The sequence below is a fragment of the Rhinolophus hipposideros genome (genome assembly GCF_964194185.1).
Source record: "Rhinolophus hipposideros genome assembly, chromosome: 12".
In the NCBI taxonomy this organism is placed as follows: Eukaryota; Metazoa; Chordata; class Mammalia; order Chiroptera; family Rhinolophidae; genus Rhinolophus; species Rhinolophus hipposideros.
The window spans coordinates 14,081,975-14,098,549 of record NC_138058.1 but is presented as its reverse complement, the minus strand read 5'-3'; the positions used below and the strand labels follow the sequence as shown (position 1 = coordinate 14,098,549).

Here is a 16,575-nt window from a genome sequence, read left to right as displayed (position 1 = left end):
CCAAGTGTTAAAATAGCACGTAACGAAATACTTTCAGACCCAAATACAACCAAATAATGGATTAGGTGCTAATTTGGCACCAGGCTCTAAGTTACAAGATTCAGTCTTCTAACTTCTGAGTGTGATGGAATCATCAGTATAGTATCTGACAAAGAGTTGAAAATATTCTTTAGTGAAAAATTTCTCTGTAATTTCTGAGTCCATACTCAATCTAATTTCTGACAGTCACTTGCTGCCATTCTGAACTATAATTCTGAATTAGGACTTCTTCATTTAACAGAAATTAAGAACAGAAACCTACTGGATATAAAATTTAACCTATGACTCAAGCTGTCAAGATGCCTGTGAAAGATCATAAACAGCAGTATATTGGACATCAAAAGGAAACTAAATTATGTTTATTTTTATTTTAAATGTTATAATGAGTTTTTAAAAATTAAATTGATAGTTCCCATGTAGCTGAATACCCATTACGTGGTCTGCAGATTCCTAAGATGTGATGAAGCGTTAGGCAGAGAGCCAGAGACAAGGCAGAAAAGGAAGTGGGTGAAAGCCAAGGACAAATTTAGACTTTTAAAATTTTGCCTAGGGTGGTAGTTCTGGCACTAGGCCAGGCCAGAGCAAACTCTTTTCTTCATCCTCCCTCTAACACAAAGGCCCACCTTTTACTCCTATGACTCAACTCTCAGGCCACTTTATAACACTATTCACATGAGGACATATAGTCTAACCTTTAAACAAAGCAGATTTATATGTAGAGTTTGCCATTACTTCAACAACACTGGCAAAAGAAAATAAACAACAACAAAAAATCATGGTAATATTTTGCATTTTGTGTAACACCCCAACCATGACAATGATAAAAAATAAAAACCAGAGCTAAGACTGTGTCTTCCTATTCATGCAAACCAGTACTGATAATAACAGCAAGAGCAACAGCATTAATGAGGTGGCTGCAAGGTCACAGCCATCTTACCCAGCTGGTTCTTCATACCCATGAGCACAGAGTTCATGTGAGCTTTGGATGCGTATAGCTTGCTCACAGCCTTCTTTGATCTGATCATCTCCTTTGCCAGAACTATACAGACATCCTTCTGACCCTTCTTGGCTGCGTCTTTCACAGATCGTTTCACTTTTTCTTCTTCTCTTTGAATATCTAAATTTAAAGCACAACACAAAACACCAAAAAACATATTTATTGGTATTCAAATCTATTTTTATTGTGATCTAAGAGTGTCTATTAAATAGGGAAACAGGAGGACATAAATGAAATTCAAATAATTTATGTGGTAGGTATTTTTTATTTCCAGATACAACATTAAAGTAATTTAAGAATAAAAATAAAAGTTAATCCTATTACACTAAGACAAAATTTCAAAACTGCGTTTGCAAGCTCATTCTAACGTTTGTTGGTATTAGTATGAGAAACTTTAAAAATTCTGTAAATGCATTCCGGAGCTTGCTCTAATAATAAGTAGCATCGCCACAATTATGGGAGTATAATTTATGTAGTCATTAATGATTTATAAAAATCTGCAATTTAAGAAAAACGTGAACATATTAAAAACTATCATAACAGCATCAACTAGAGTTAAGATATGTTTATATTATGTATTTATGAACAGTCAAGATTATTTACTGAGGTAAAATGCACATAAAATTTACCATCTTAATCATTTTTAAGTACAAAATTCAGTGGTATTATGTATATTCGTATTGTTGTGAACAATCACCACTATCTATCTCAAGAATTCTTTACAGCTTTCAAAACTGAAACTCAAACCCATTAATGAGTAACTCCCCATTCCCTCGTCCCGCCAGCCCTGGCAACCACCATTCTACTTTCTGTCTTTATGAATTTGACTACTCCAGATACCTTATACATGTGGAATCAGACAGTATTTATTTTTTTGTGACTGGCTTATTTCACGTAGTGTAATGTCCTCAATGTTCATCCACATTGCAGCATGTATCAGAATTTCCTTCCTTCATTAAGGTTGAATAATATTCCATTGCACGGATGTACCAAATTTTGTTTATCCATTCATCCATCAATGGACACTTGGGTGCCTTCAACCTTTGGCTATTGTGAATAATGCTGTTATGAACTCAAGTGTACAAATATCTCTTCGAGACCCTGCTTTCAAATCTTTTGTGCATATGCTTACATTACCTAGACTTGGTGGCTTAAACAATGTAAATTTATTTCTCATAGTTCTGGCGGCTGGAAAGTCTAAGATCAAGGTGCCAACAATCAATCTGGTTCCTGGTGAGAACCCACTTTCTGGTTTGCAAATGAACAGCTTCTTGCTCTATCTTCACATGGCCGAGAGAGAGATCATCTCTCAGGTCTCTTCTTATAAGGGCACTAATTCCATTAATGAGGACTACACTCTCATGACCTAATTACCTCCTAAAGGTCTCACCTCCATATAGTGTCACGTTGGAATTAGGACTTCAACATATGCAATTTGGGAACACATAAGCATTCAGTCCACAGCATTCTGTCTCTGTCCCCCCAACCCCCAAATTGATGTCCTTCTCACATGCAAAATGAATTCGTTCTATCTCTATAGGCCCGTCTATTTTTTGGAAAAGTTTGAGAAGAATTGATGTTAGCTTTTTAAATGTTTGGTAGAAATTACCAGTGAATACATTGGGTCTAAGGCTTTTCTTTGTCAAATTTTTATTACTGATTCAATAGCCTTACTAGTTATGTCTATTCATATGTTCTATTTCTTCATGTTTCAGTCTTCGTAGATTTTGTTTCTAGGAATTTATTTCATCTAGGTTACTCAATTTGTTGGTGTACAATTGTTCACAGCACTCTTATAATACTTTTTATTTCTGTAGAATCATTAGCAATGCTCCCATTTTCATTTGATTTTAAGAACCTCAATTCTCCACCCTTCCCTGCCCACTCACCCTGGTCAATCTAGCTAAAGGTTTGTCAATTTTGTTGATCTTTTGGAAGAACTCACTTTGGGTTTCTTTCACTTTTCTCTATTTTATTTCTATCTCAATTTTGTTTATTTCTGCTCTAATATTTATTATTTGCTTCCTACTGCTAGCCTTAGGTTGAGTTTGCTCTTCTTTTTCTAATTCCATAAGTTCCATAAGTTCTTGTTTTGAGATCTTTTCTTCTTTTTCAATGTATTTTTACACCTAAAATTTCCCTCTAGCACTGCTTTTGCTGCATCCCATATATTTTAACATATTGTGTTCTGGTTTTCACTCCTCTCTAAGGCGTATGTTCTAATTTCCCTCGTGATTTCTTCTTTGACTCACTTGTTATTTAACAACGTATTGTTTCATTTCTACATCTTCGTAAAATTGATTGAGATTTGATTTTTGGCCTAACATAGGATCAACTGTGGAGAATGTTCCATGTGCACTTGAGAATACGTATTTTGTTTTTGGTAGAGAATTCTCTGTATGTCTACTAGATCTAGTTGACTTAACTGTATTGTTCAAGATCTCAATTTCCTTATTTATCTTCTGTCTGGTTGTTATATTTACTTTTGATAGTGGGCTATTAAAGTCTCCAACTATTATTGTAGGACTATTTATTTCTCCCTTTAATTCTGTCAATTTTTGCTTCAGCTATTTTGACAATCTGTTATTAGATGCACAGATGTGTATAATTATCTTATTGTATCAAAATTGTTAGTAACATATAATGCCCTTCTTTGACTCTCGTGATCTTTTTCGATTTAAAGATTTTTTTCCATTTATTTTATCTTAGTATATAGCAACCTCCACTCTTTTGGTTCCTATTTCAATGGAATATCTTTTTCCATCATTTCATTTTCAACCTATTTGTATCTTTGGATCTAAAGTGAGTCTCTTCTAAACAGCATATAATACGGTTTTTGTTTTAAATCCATTCTGCCAAGCACGCCTTTTAACTAGACAGTTTAATCCATTTACATTTAAAGTCTTTACTGATAAGGAAGGGCTTACTTCTGCTACGTTGTCATTGTTTTCTGTAGGCCTCATAGATTGTTTTGGCCTTTATGTCCAGCATTAATGTCTTCTTTTGTGTTTACTTTTTTCTTTTTTGTAGCGAAACTTTTCAAGTCCTTTCTCATTTGCTTTTGTGTATAATCTATAACTATTTTCTTTGTAGTTACTGTGGGGATTGCACTTAATATCCTAAAATTTATAACACTAATTTGAATTAACATAACCTGAATTTCAATAGCACACAAAAACTTTACATCTATACAACTCTGTCCCCACCCCTATTCAGTTACTAATTTCACAAAAGAACATCTTTATGCACTGTGTGTTCAGAAATAGCCTAATAATTTTTTTTAGGCACAGGTCTCCTAAATCGCATGGAAAATAAAAAATGGAGTTACAAATCAAAGTTACACTAGCTTTTATAATTGCCCATGTATTTACCTTTAACAGAGATATTTATCTTTTCCTATGGCTTCAAGTTACTGTCTATTGTGTTTTCATTTCAACCTGAAAGACCTTTAGCATTTCTTGCCAATCGGGTCTAGTAGTAACAAACTTCAACTTTTGTTTATCTGGAAATGTCTTAATTTCTCCCTAATTTTGGTGGAAATAGGATTCTCAGTTGATAGGTTTCTTCTTTCAGCATTTGAATGTATCAACCTTCTAACTCTCGACGATTCTGGTGAGAAACTTGCTAAAAATCTTAATAAGGATCCTTGTATGTGACAAGTCGTTTCTCTCTTACTGTTTTAAATATTCTTTGTCTTTCTACAGTTTGATTAGAATGTGCCTTGGCATGGGTATTGGAATTTGCAGATTTAATTGTCACAACAATTCTATGAGATTTAAAGAATTGAAATATGGATAGATGACTAACTGATAGCAAAAACAGGATTTAAACCTGGTTGTGTTAAAACTCCAAAACCCATACCATTTTAGAGTTAGTTAACTAATAAATTGTTATGAATGAGAACTACCAGGGTTTGAAGATCATTTAACAAGAAAACTGTGAAAGAGTATATATACAATGAGCAGGAATAAACAAGACTTGTGACACACTAACTGAATTTATGAGGTTTCTAAAGGTAACACAAATCACTTGCTTGTGCTATTACTGTCATAATGTTTACTTCTATATAGAAGCCCTACATTATTTTTAGTCAATAATTTTTAAAGAAATTTTTTAAAAGAGAAAATAATTATTAATATTTATATACTTATTATTTTCCAGCATGCTTCATTCCTCTGGGAAGATCAAAATTTGTATCTGATATGATTTTCCTTCAGCTTACAACTTACTTTGACATTTCTTGTGCTATTGATCTACTGGCAAAAAATTGTTTTGGCTTTGTATGAAAATATGTTTACTTCACCTTCACCTCTGAATGCTATTTTCATTGAATATAGAATTCTAGGATAATGTGGGGTTTTTTCTTACATCATATTAAAGATACTTGGTATGCATTAAGAAATTTCTAATCATTCTTAGCATTCTCTGCATTTAAAGTCTTTTATCTCAAACTGTTTTATCTCTATTGTTAACTTTCAGTAATTTGATTATGATATGCCTTGGTATGGTTTTCTTGGCACTGATCCTGTTTGAAGTTCATTGAATTCCTTGTATCGATGAGTTTGCAGTTTTCATCAGCTGTCATTTTATCAGATCCTTTCCAAACTCCTCTGATACTCGATTACACATTAGACCACTTGACACTGTTGCACAGGTGACTGATGCTCCGTTCATTTTTGCTTTTTCACTTGTTTCTCTCTGTACTATAGTTTTGATAGTTTGTATTGCTATCTTCAGTTTCACTGATTTTGTTTTCTGTAGTATTTAATCTGCTTGTTAAACCCAGTGAAGTTTTCATTTTATTTTACTTTATTTCAGATCTTCCATCTGTAGAAGATCCACCTGTTCTTTACTGTATCTTCTATTTATCTCATTATGTTCATGTTTTTCTTGAAATTCCTCAACTTACCTACTTTGAATGTTGGCTACTTTGAATGTTTCATTGTTGAGTGTCTAAATTTTTTGGTCTTCTTTTAAGAGTGTTTAGCTTTATTTTGGCAGGCAGTTAAGTTGCCTGCAGATCAGCTTTCAAGACTTGTTTTTAAGCTTTACTGGTCTGCGCTATGGTGGCCGTTAATCTAGGGCTGGCTACTTCAGCCTTACTATTAAGGCATGACCCTTCTGGGATTTCTACTGAATGTCCCAGATGTTCAACAAAGTCTCTTTCCTGTGTGGGATCAGAATTCTATCATCCCTCAACTCTTTGCTAGCTCTGGAAATTGTTTAGCTTACAGCTTCTTAGTAGTTCTCAGTAATTGTTCTTTGCCCAACCTCACGAAATCTCATTCTAAGTACGCAGAGCTTAGTATTCAGCTAAAGACTCAAAGGGACCCCGTGCAGATATCTACAGCTCTTTTTCCAGGCATGTCCTTCTCTCGGATACTTTGCCCCACAAATTCCAGCCACTGCAGCCTCCCTGAACCCTGATCTGTTTTCTTAAACTCACTGAGACCAGTACGCTCTGCTTAGAATCCCTTTCCATGTACTACAATCCAGAAAGTTTCTCCAGGCAGAAAATCAGGGACATATCAGGGCTCTCTCCCTGTTTCCCTTCTCTCAGTGATCAAAATCTTACATTGCCAGTTGTCTAATGTTTGAAAACACGTTTCATAGACTTTGTCCAAAGTTTTCTTCTTTTATAATGGGAGGGCAAGTCCGAAACCATTACTCCAGTGGAATTCCCCCCACCAATTCTTTTTTTAAAGAAGTGATATTGGTATAGCTTTATGGTACTAATTTTACTCCAGTCATGAAAGTGTTAAAATTCATAAAAGTTTTAAACATTATTGATAGGTCGGCCGATAAAGGAGCTCGCACAGTCAGGCAAGTTAAGTGAGTTTATTAAGAGAGAAAAGTCTGTTGGGCTGCGCAAAGACTGCTACAGCCCCCAAGGGAGGGGGTGAGGGTGGTTATACAGGGGGTGGTGCTGACAGCGTAGCATTGTTTGAACAGAAAATACTGGCTGCCCGCAAGCCAGTAGCTTTTGGGGGGCATTTTCTGTTATCGCAAGTTTGATTCTGTCTGCAGGTGCAGACGAGCACACATTTTGTTGTTTTCTTGCAGACATGGCTTTTTCTATAAGTCAAGGTCTCTGAAACCTAACATTCAGAGACCTAACATTAAGTCAGGGTCTCTGAGACTTAACATTTAGAGACCTAACAATTATCTATTTGCAAGTCACCTTAATTTTAAGTGGTACTCAACAACAATCAGCTTTACTTATAAATATATTTTCTTTAATTTACAGTCATGCTAAGATAGATAATTAGAGTAGTGAAAATGGAATTGCATTCCTTACTTCCACACAGTTCATTTGAATTCCATAAAATCATTTCTTTATAAATAGGAAGAGGTTTGTTTAGTTTTTTATTTTTAATGGCTTAAAACAACACAAATTTATTCTTTTACAATTCTGGTGGTCAGAAGTCTAAAATCAAGGTGTTGGAAGAGCTGTGTTTTTCTGGAGGCTTCAGGGAAGAAGCCATTTCCTTGTCTTTTCTAGCTTCTCAAGGTATTCTTTGGCTCGTGGCCTCTTTCTCCATTTTCAAATCACATCACTCCAACATCTGGTTCCATGATCACATCTCCTTTTCTCTCTTTTCCTCAACATATTGCCTCCCTCTTGCAAGGACCTTTGTGGTTACCATGGACCTGCCCAGATAACCCATGATAATCTCCCCATCTCAAGATTCCTTAATTCAATCACACCTGCAAAGTCCTTTTTGCCAGATAACATATTCACAGGTTCTGGGGATTAGGATGTGGACATCTTCAGGAGGCCATTATTCTGTCTACCCCAGTATGTGAGCACCTGCTTTGTTTCCAATACTAACCTGGGCTCTAGGGAATCAGAAATGAATGAACATGGTCCCTCCCCCTCGAATGGCTGAGTTCCAGTCCAGAGGAAAGATTTAGTTCTTATAAAACACAAAGTTGGAGTTCATTATATCTTCTTTTTCTTATAATGATTAGAAAGCAAAATAATTAGGACAGTTATAAACAATATAAGAATCAACTATGTCTTATAATATACCAGGGGTGCCAAAAAAATGATTGGTGTATATTGAGTATTACAATTTTAATACAGTTTTGCCTTTCTTAAAATGTGCATACATTTTTTTGGCACCCTCTGTATAGATGCAGTTCATTTTCAGGAACTAATGCAAAACACATCAAGGGAGTGAGGAATAGGAGACATAAAATGGTAATTTACCTCTTATTTGCCTGTCAACAACTCTCATTTCCTTTCTTATCTTCAATGACCATTCATTGACCTGGGAAAATTTCAGAAAAGGAATTATAAGAGAAGCCAACACTCCTAATGCACAGAATTTCAAAGAATTTTATATTAATTCTACATTTATTTCAGACACAAAATAAATAAAGCCATTTTCAAAACAAAGCCCTAGGGCCAAATTCTATGTTTTTTTAATCTGTTTAATCATAGTACATAGAAGTCCGGGTAGGCAGTAAAAAGCACTTTACACAAGACCTCAGAGTCCAGTACCCTGCAGGTACATAAAGATTTTTCAATAGGTGCACAGATATGGATAGATTTTAAGGGCATCAGAAGATTTCCAACTTCTACAGATAATTATTTCAAAAACTGCTCTGCCTATGTCATGAGTTTACCTTTCCTTTCTCCCCTTTCACAATAATGCTTTTTTCATTTCACAACTAATCTATGTCTCTTATTACCATGATATAGTTCCCTGAGGGGCAAAATCTCTGAAGCACTAAACATAAGGACAACCAGAAATACTGATATAGATGTAGAGAAAGTAGTGAATGACTCTAATGACTACCAAATTCTTATAAAGTATAAAGTGTTTTTCAATTCTTCAGTTTCAAAAAATTGAAGAAACATCTGAGTTATCAACTGATAAATCATTAAAACTAAATTTTACATTAAAGTACCATGTATTTTTTGGCATATGACATAGAAGTTCAAAGAACCGAGTGACACTGACATAATAAAACTTCCATTACCATTTCCTTACTTACGTTAACAATGTTTCTCAGCACTTGAGTCTAATAAAACACAAAGTAGGGCTTTTTACTGGTTGTAGCAACTCACAATGAGAATCACTGAGTATACCCACAGCCATGCCATCCAAGGGTCCTCTGCAGTTGGTGCGGGTCTTAGGACACAAGAAAACTGCCAGAGCTGTGGTATACTGCAAATGGGCCAACTGCGTCAATAGATGAAATGGACATGATCCAACCACCACACGCTGCAATATAAGCTACTGGAGCCTTTTCTACTTCTGGCTAAGGAAGAATTAGCTGGCTCTGTGTCCATGTGAAGGACGGTGGTCACGTGGCCCAGATTTCTGCAATCTACCAGTCCACATCCAAAGTCCTGGTGCCTATTACCAAAAATATGTGGAGAGGCTTCCAAGGAGATCAAAAACATCCTCATCCAGTATGACCAGAGCCTGCTGGTAGCTGAACCCATTCACTGCAAATCCAAGAAGTTCGGAGACCTTGGTGCACGTGATCCCCAGCACAAATCCTACCAGTAAGCCCATCATGAAAATCAGGGTTCACCTTTACAATAGTCGATGGTTGTGAGTTTTAAGATTAAAAATAATAAAAATAAAACAATACAGGAATAGAATTGATGGTTGAACCCTTTGACCTTCATTCATGGATACATGAACTAAATGGCATTAAAAAAAATCCATACCACTAGGAGAAGATAAATTTGACTTTAATTAAAAACATACTTAATTAAATCTATGAAACATTTATTATGCAATAACAACTGTAATAACTTCACCCAGAATAAATATTAAAGGACTTAAAGCTATATGGTTATACAATTTAAAAATTTTTAATGTTAGCTTTATATGTACATTTTTAAAGTGAAATTCATATACCACACGATTAGCCATTTTAAAGAGTACAATTCAGTGGCATTTAGTACCTTCACAATGTTGTGCCATTACAACTCTCTCGAGTCTCAACATTTTTTCAACATATCTGAAGAAAGCACTATGCCCTTCAAATAGTCTCTACCTTTGTTCCCCTCCCCCCATTTCTTGGCAACCACTGACTGGCTTTTTTATCTCTTTTGATCTGCTTATTTTGGATATTTCATATAAAAGGAATCACACAATATGTGGCCTTTTGTGTCTGGCTTCTTTCATTTACTATACTGCTTTTTGAGGCTCACCCATGTTGTAGCATGTATCAATACTTCAGTCCTTTTTATGGCTGAATAATATTCCATTGTATGTATATACCACAACTTTTTTATCCATTCATCCATTGATAAGATATCTGGATTGTTTCCATTTTTTGGTTACTGTGAATAGTGCTGCTATGAACATTCGTGTACAAGTATTTAAGTAACTATTTTCAACTCTTTTGGGTAAATACCTAGGAGTAAAATTGCTGGGTCATATAGCAGGTAATTCTATGTTTATCTTTTTGAGGCACTCCAAAATTGTTTTTTAAATGGCTTTACCATTTACCTTAAAATGAGGCAGAATGAATCAGAGCCTTTGTTTTTAAGCTTGTTTTTAGTAGCAGAATCCTTCAAATAAATCTAACATAGTCCTGTACAGATATAAAAAGTATTGTGTGACTATACATTTATCATGTAGGCTTGGATTCAACACTTTTACTAGTATTAACAAATGGAAATTATCTATCCTCATGAAAGACAAAATTTTAAATTAGTTGTTACAGTGTTTTATACCAACCTCAGTATACAATGTATTTCTTCCACATTTGGTTTTAGCTGCCTAGTAGTGAGAAAACTCTAATTCAAACAAATAAGAAACAATTTTATTACATCTATTTATTATTATAGCTACTTAATAGTTTGTCTTTTAATACAAGGTCACCCATTGCTTAAATGAGTCCAAGAGCTTGAAAGCAAGTCATTAACAAATGGTTGTTTCAAAGCTTATCATAGTATTTAATGGCTCATATTCCTTATGTGGTAAGTATTCAATCTAAGACAACAGATGACAAGGTGAAATGACTTTTGTGAAAATGCACTGTTGCACCGTTTGCAGTAGCAAAAGACTAGAAATTACCAAAATGTATTATCAATAGGAGACTAGTTAAACATATTAAAGAGAATTTCCATAAACGGGCAGTATGTTTTAACTAAAGAGAAAAAAGCAGTACAATGAGGACTACCAATAAATTTTCAAAGTGAAAATAGCAAGGTAATGGACATGTACAGTATGACATTACATGTGTTCAAAGAAGAGAATGAGGGAAGAAGAGACGAAGAGGAGAGACGAGAGAGGGAAGGAACAGAGAAGGGGAGGAAGAAAAGAAGTGGGAAAAGGAAGGGATAAAGATATTTATATGTTCATGTATTATAGAATACCAATGAAGAATACACAAATTAGGCTGCTTTCAAGGATGGAAACTAAATAAATTGTGAGCAGGAGCAAAAAGGAGATTTACTTTTTACTCTACATTAGGATACACTTTGCTGATTTTTGAATTTTACAATATGTACAAATATAACCTATTTCAATACTTTTTAATAAATTTTAAGAAATTGTGAAAAATATCCAAATTCATAAGCTGCTTTAAATCATCTTGTTTGGAAGAAATATGTTTAAATTCTATCTTAAAAATTGTTTTAGATACCACTCTCCCTTCTGTGTTGGACAATCACCCAAAACTTCAAAACAGTTAAATGGTGAACCCAAATTTTCTTTGTTTTATAACAGAACACTACATTGTTGGTGGGACTATAAAATGGTGAAGCCATTGTGAAAAACAGTTTTGGAGTTCCTCAAAAAGGTAGGTAAAGAGCCAGGAAGAGGCATTGCTGCTGCCAGCTACTCGTCTGTGGTCCCTGACCCCTCTAGTACTTGTGATGCCAAGGCCACTGTGAGGGGTGAGGAACAGTCGGGACTGAGCCCCTACTGAGCCGAGGGCTTGAGCTATTTTGATCGCCCTCCTGGCCCCACCTGAAGACATGAGTCGTGGATTGGCCCGAAATAAAAGCACAGCGAATGTATCCAACTTGCCCTATCCTGACCAACAATGACTTATACTGGGTATTTTCCAAGCATGGCAAAGTTGTCAAGTTTACTATAATGAAAGATAAAGATACCAGGAAGAGTAAAGGGGTTGCATTTATTTTATTTTTTGGATAAAGACTGCACAAAACTGTACCAGGGCAATAAACAACAAACAGTTATTTGGTGGCGTTTATAAAAGCAAGCTTTGCTATTGACAATGGAAGAGCGGCTGAGTTCCTCTGAAGACGAAACTACTTCGATAAATCTAAATGTTACGCATATGGGGAAAGTGGACACTTAAGTTATGCCTGTCCTAAAAATATGCTTGGAGAATGTGAACCTCCAAAGAAGAAAGAGAAAAAGTAAAAAAACCTCCTGAACTGGAAGAAGCAACTGAAGAAGGAGAACAAAATGAAGATGAAGGGGAAGGCCCTGCTCTTGACAGCCGCCATCAGGTCACAGCTTTGCAGCAAGCCAGAACAATACGAAAACCCAGTTCAGGGAGTCCCTCTTTGTCAGATGATTCAAGTTGCCCAAGGATAAAGAAAAGCAGTGATGAGGAAAAACTTAGTGATTAAAATTACATTTATTATGTAAATATCACTAAATTTTTAAAAAATCTTGGAGTAGCAAGTTCAGTTGGGACTAAAGATTACTTTTAGAAGTGAGCATAAAAACGCTTAGTATCAAATAATTTTTTTACTATAAAATACTTCATAGGAAATTAAAAAGTTTTAAAGTATCATGTTTCTATCTTGCCTTAGCAGAGTAATAAAAATCAAGATTTGCTAATAACCATCAATATAGAACAGTTTATTTGAATTAAAAAAAACTTAGTACTGTCATAGTAATGCTATTAGTCATCCCAAGAAAAATATATTAAAAAGATTTGTTTGAGAGTTCATTATAAAAGTTTATTCATATCTGATTGGTTTACATGAGGACTTTTTAAATAAATTTCATCTTTAAAACCAAAATTTCATAGAGACTGTAGAAAAGTTGAATGATTTATCGTTAATAAAATTCTCAAGAGAATTTTGGTGTTAAATATTGGTGTTTTGCTGTTATTCTCCAAAGCATCTGAGATCTCGTTCCCCAGCTTATGTCATCAGTTTGGCTCTAAACTCCTACTAAAAAAAAAATAAATTGTAATATGACCCAACAATTTTACTCCCAAGTATACACCCAAAGGAATTGAAAATAGGTACTCAAACAAATAAATTTACACGAATGTTCACGGTAGCACTATTCACAGCAACCAAAAGACTGAAAACAACTCAAATGTCCACCAACAGATGAATGGATACTGAGTTGTGATATACACGTACAATGGAATATTCTTTGGCCTATAAAGGAAGAATTACAAGCTACACCATGGATTAAACTTGAAAACATTATACTAAATGAAGGAAGCCAGATATAAAAGGCATATTGTATGATTCAATTTATAAGAAATATCTAGAATAGGAAAGCAGACTGGTAGTTGTTAGGTGCTGGGGGGATGGAGAAGAGAACGGACTGTAACTGCTTAGAGCATATAGGGTTTTATTTTGGAGTGATGAAAATGTTCTGGAACTAGAAAGAGGTAGTGGCTGCACAATGTTATTAATGTACCACATGCCACTGAATTGTTCAGAGTAAAATGGTTCATCGTATGTTAAGTGAATTTCAAGAAAGGAAGGCCGGAAGGGAAGGAGGAAGGAAAAAGGAATGGAGGGAGGAAAAGGTAGCTATATTAAGAAAAAGCAGACTTCAGAACAAAAAAGTTTATAAGAGCTAAAGGGGAACATTACATTACGATACACAATTCAACAAAAAGACAATTCTTAATGTGCAAATACCTAATAACAAAGCATCCAAATACATAAGGCAAAAAATGATAGAACTGAAATGGCAAATGGATGAATCTACTATTAAAGACGGAGACTTCAACACCTCTCTTTAGTTAATCGATAGATGGAATAGGCAAAAAATCAGTAAGGACACAGCTGACTTGAACAGTACTATCAATCAACTAGATCTAACTGACATTTATAGAATACTGTTCAATAACAGCAGAACGCGTATACTTCTCAAGATCGCATGGAACACTCCTCAAGACAGACCACTTTCTGGGCCACTCACACACCATAGCAAATTTATAAGAACAGAAATCATACAAAGCATGTTCTGAGAGCACAATGGGATTAAACTAGAAATCAGTAACAAAAAGCTGGAAAATCCCCAAGTATCACCAGGATCAGAAATGCAAGAGGGGTCATCACTACTGAGCTCAAAGAGTAAAAAGACAATGAAGAAATACTATGACTAACTCTATGCTCACAAATTTGGTAATTCAGATGAAATGGATCAGTTACTTGCAAGACTATTAAAACTCACACAAGGAGAAACAGATTATCTGAATAGGCCTATGTTAAAGCAACTGAATCAGTAATTAAAACCTTGCAATAAAAAAAGTACCAGGCCCAGATGGTTTCACTGGTGAATTCTACCAAACATTTAAGGAAGAAGTAACAATTCTCTACAAGATCTTTGAGAAAATATAAGAGAGAATACTTAACTCATTCTAGAGTCCAGCATTATTCTAATACCAAAACCAGACAGACATTAAAAGAAAGGAAAACTACACATCAATATCTCTCATGAACACAGATACAAAAATTCTCAACAAAATGTTAGCAAATTGAATGAAAAAAATATATATCTCAAAGAATCAATGATAACAATCTCCTGGGACTAATAAGCAAGTATAGCAAGGTCTTAAGATAGAAGGTTAATATACAAAAGTTAATTACTTCCCAATATAACAGTAACAAACATGTGGAATCTGAAATTTAAAAAAGCATTTACAATAGCACCAAAAAAAAATAAAACACTAGGGTAGAAATATAAATAAATAAATAAATATATATATATATACACACACACACATCCACATACATATATGTGTGTGTGTATATATATGAAAAACTACAAAACACTGATGAAATAAATCAAAGAAGATATAAACTTATTCATCATAAGACACCATTAAAAGAAAGTCACAAATTTGGAGAAGATATTTGTAACCAAATAAATGGTAACAAAAAGCATTATTTATGAAGACCTGTACCCAGAATATATAAAGATTTCCTATGAGTCAATGTCTCTTTTTTTTTTTTTAAATTGAATTCTCAATATTATATATGAAAACCTGCTGGATAACCTGAGTCTCTGGATATTACCTTCATCCAGGGAAGACTTATATTTGCTTCTGGTAAACATCTAGCCTAAATACTGGCAAGTATTTCTTAATTAAGCTTAATGAATCCAATCAGGGATAAAGATAATTTGAAACTGGACTTCGGTCTTTGTGAAGACTAGTTTATTTTCCGCTTGCTGTTACTGCTAAGGTGTATCACAGTCCCAACCAAAAGCCCTGGGATTCACCTAAATCCCTTATCCTTGGTGAACTCTTAACTTTGGAACCCCCTGACTACAGGGTCTGTCAAAAGCTATACTCAAGGGCCGGCCCGGTGGCTCAGGCGGTTAGAGCTCCATGCTCCTAACTCCCAAGGCTGCCGGTTCGATTCCCACATGGGCCAGTGGGCTCTCAACCACAAGGTTGCCAGTTCAATTCCTCAAGTCCCGCAAGGGATGGTGGGCTCCGCCCCCTTCAACTAAGATTGAACACGACACCTTGAGCTGAGCTCCCGGATGGCTCAGTTGGTTGGAGCGCAGGCTCTCAACCACAAGGTTGCAGGTTCGACTCCCGCAAGGGATGGTGGGCTGTGCCCCTGCAACTAGCAATGGTAACTGAACCTGGAACTGAGCTGCGCCCTCCACAACTAAGGCTGAAAGGACAACAACTTGAAGCTGAATGGTACCCTCCACAACTAAGATTGAAAGGACAACAACTTGACTTGGATAAAAAGAAAAAGTTCTGGAAGTATACACTGTTCCCCAAAAAAGTCCTGTTCACTTCCCCAATAAAATCTTAAAAAAAAAAAAAAAGTGCATTAAAAAAAAAATTGTGCATTTAAAAAAAAAAAAGCTATACTCAAATTCTCAGTTTTTCAACCAATGCATTAGGAATTAGAGGATCTCTTTAGGGGGAAAGTGTTCCCAAATGATTGGGCTCATGTAATTGAGCTTCCTTCTTCCCTGAAATCTTGATATTGTACTACTTCAGTACCTTGGTAGCTTTCAGTGATTTCAAAGTTATATTTTTCATCTAGCTCTTCCACTATTTTCAGCAGGAGGGTTGGTTCAAAACAACCTCGTTTCTAATCATTGTCATGATTTTTTTAAAGACTATGTTTCTTAGTTCTGTCCAATTAAAAGGCCCAGAAGCAATAACACTCCAGTAGCAGTAATCACTATGAGCACATAAATTTTGGTTTCTAAATACCATTCCCACTAAAAGAAACCAGTGCTCCTTGGAGAAATGGCTGATTCTAGGTCTCAGGCTGGGAGACTGAAATCACACTGCTATAGACAGAATGTGTCATCCTAAAACTCCTATGTTGAAACCTAATCCCCAATGTGATGGTAATTATG

The 16,575-nt window shown here is 35.2% G+C and overlaps 1 protein-coding gene and 2 pseudogenes across 7 annotated transcripts in view; 2 read left to right on the top strand and 1 right to left on the bottom strand.

Moving 5' to 3' along the window:
- LOC308506077 (charged multivesicular body protein 3) overlaps nt 1-16,575 on the bottom strand; it is a 71,245-nt gene that overhangs the window by 18,873 nt on the left and 35,797 nt on the right. For all 5 annotated transcript variants that reach the window (XM_081068972.1, XM_081068968.1, XM_081068970.1 and 2 more), the window contains 2 exons: nt 8,250-8,310; nt 977-1,156 (listed from right to left, as the gene is read on the bottom strand). In XM_081068972.1, the coding sequence (XP_080925098.1) occupies nt 977-1,156; nt 8,250-8,310 (241 nt within the window). The remainder of the gene's footprint in view (nt 1-976; nt 1,157-8,249; nt 8,311-16,575) is intronic.
- Nucleotides 9,143-9,561, top strand: LOC308505717 (small ribosomal subunit protein uS9-like; annotated as a pseudogene). The gene has a single exon. The product of its transcript is annotated as a small ribosomal subunit protein uS9-like (transcript).
- Nucleotides 11,991-12,614, top strand: LOC308505919 (zinc finger CCHC-type and RNA-binding motif-containing protein 1-like; annotated as a pseudogene). Its single transcript has one exon. The product of its transcript is annotated as a zinc finger CCHC-type and RNA-binding motif-containing protein 1-like (transcript).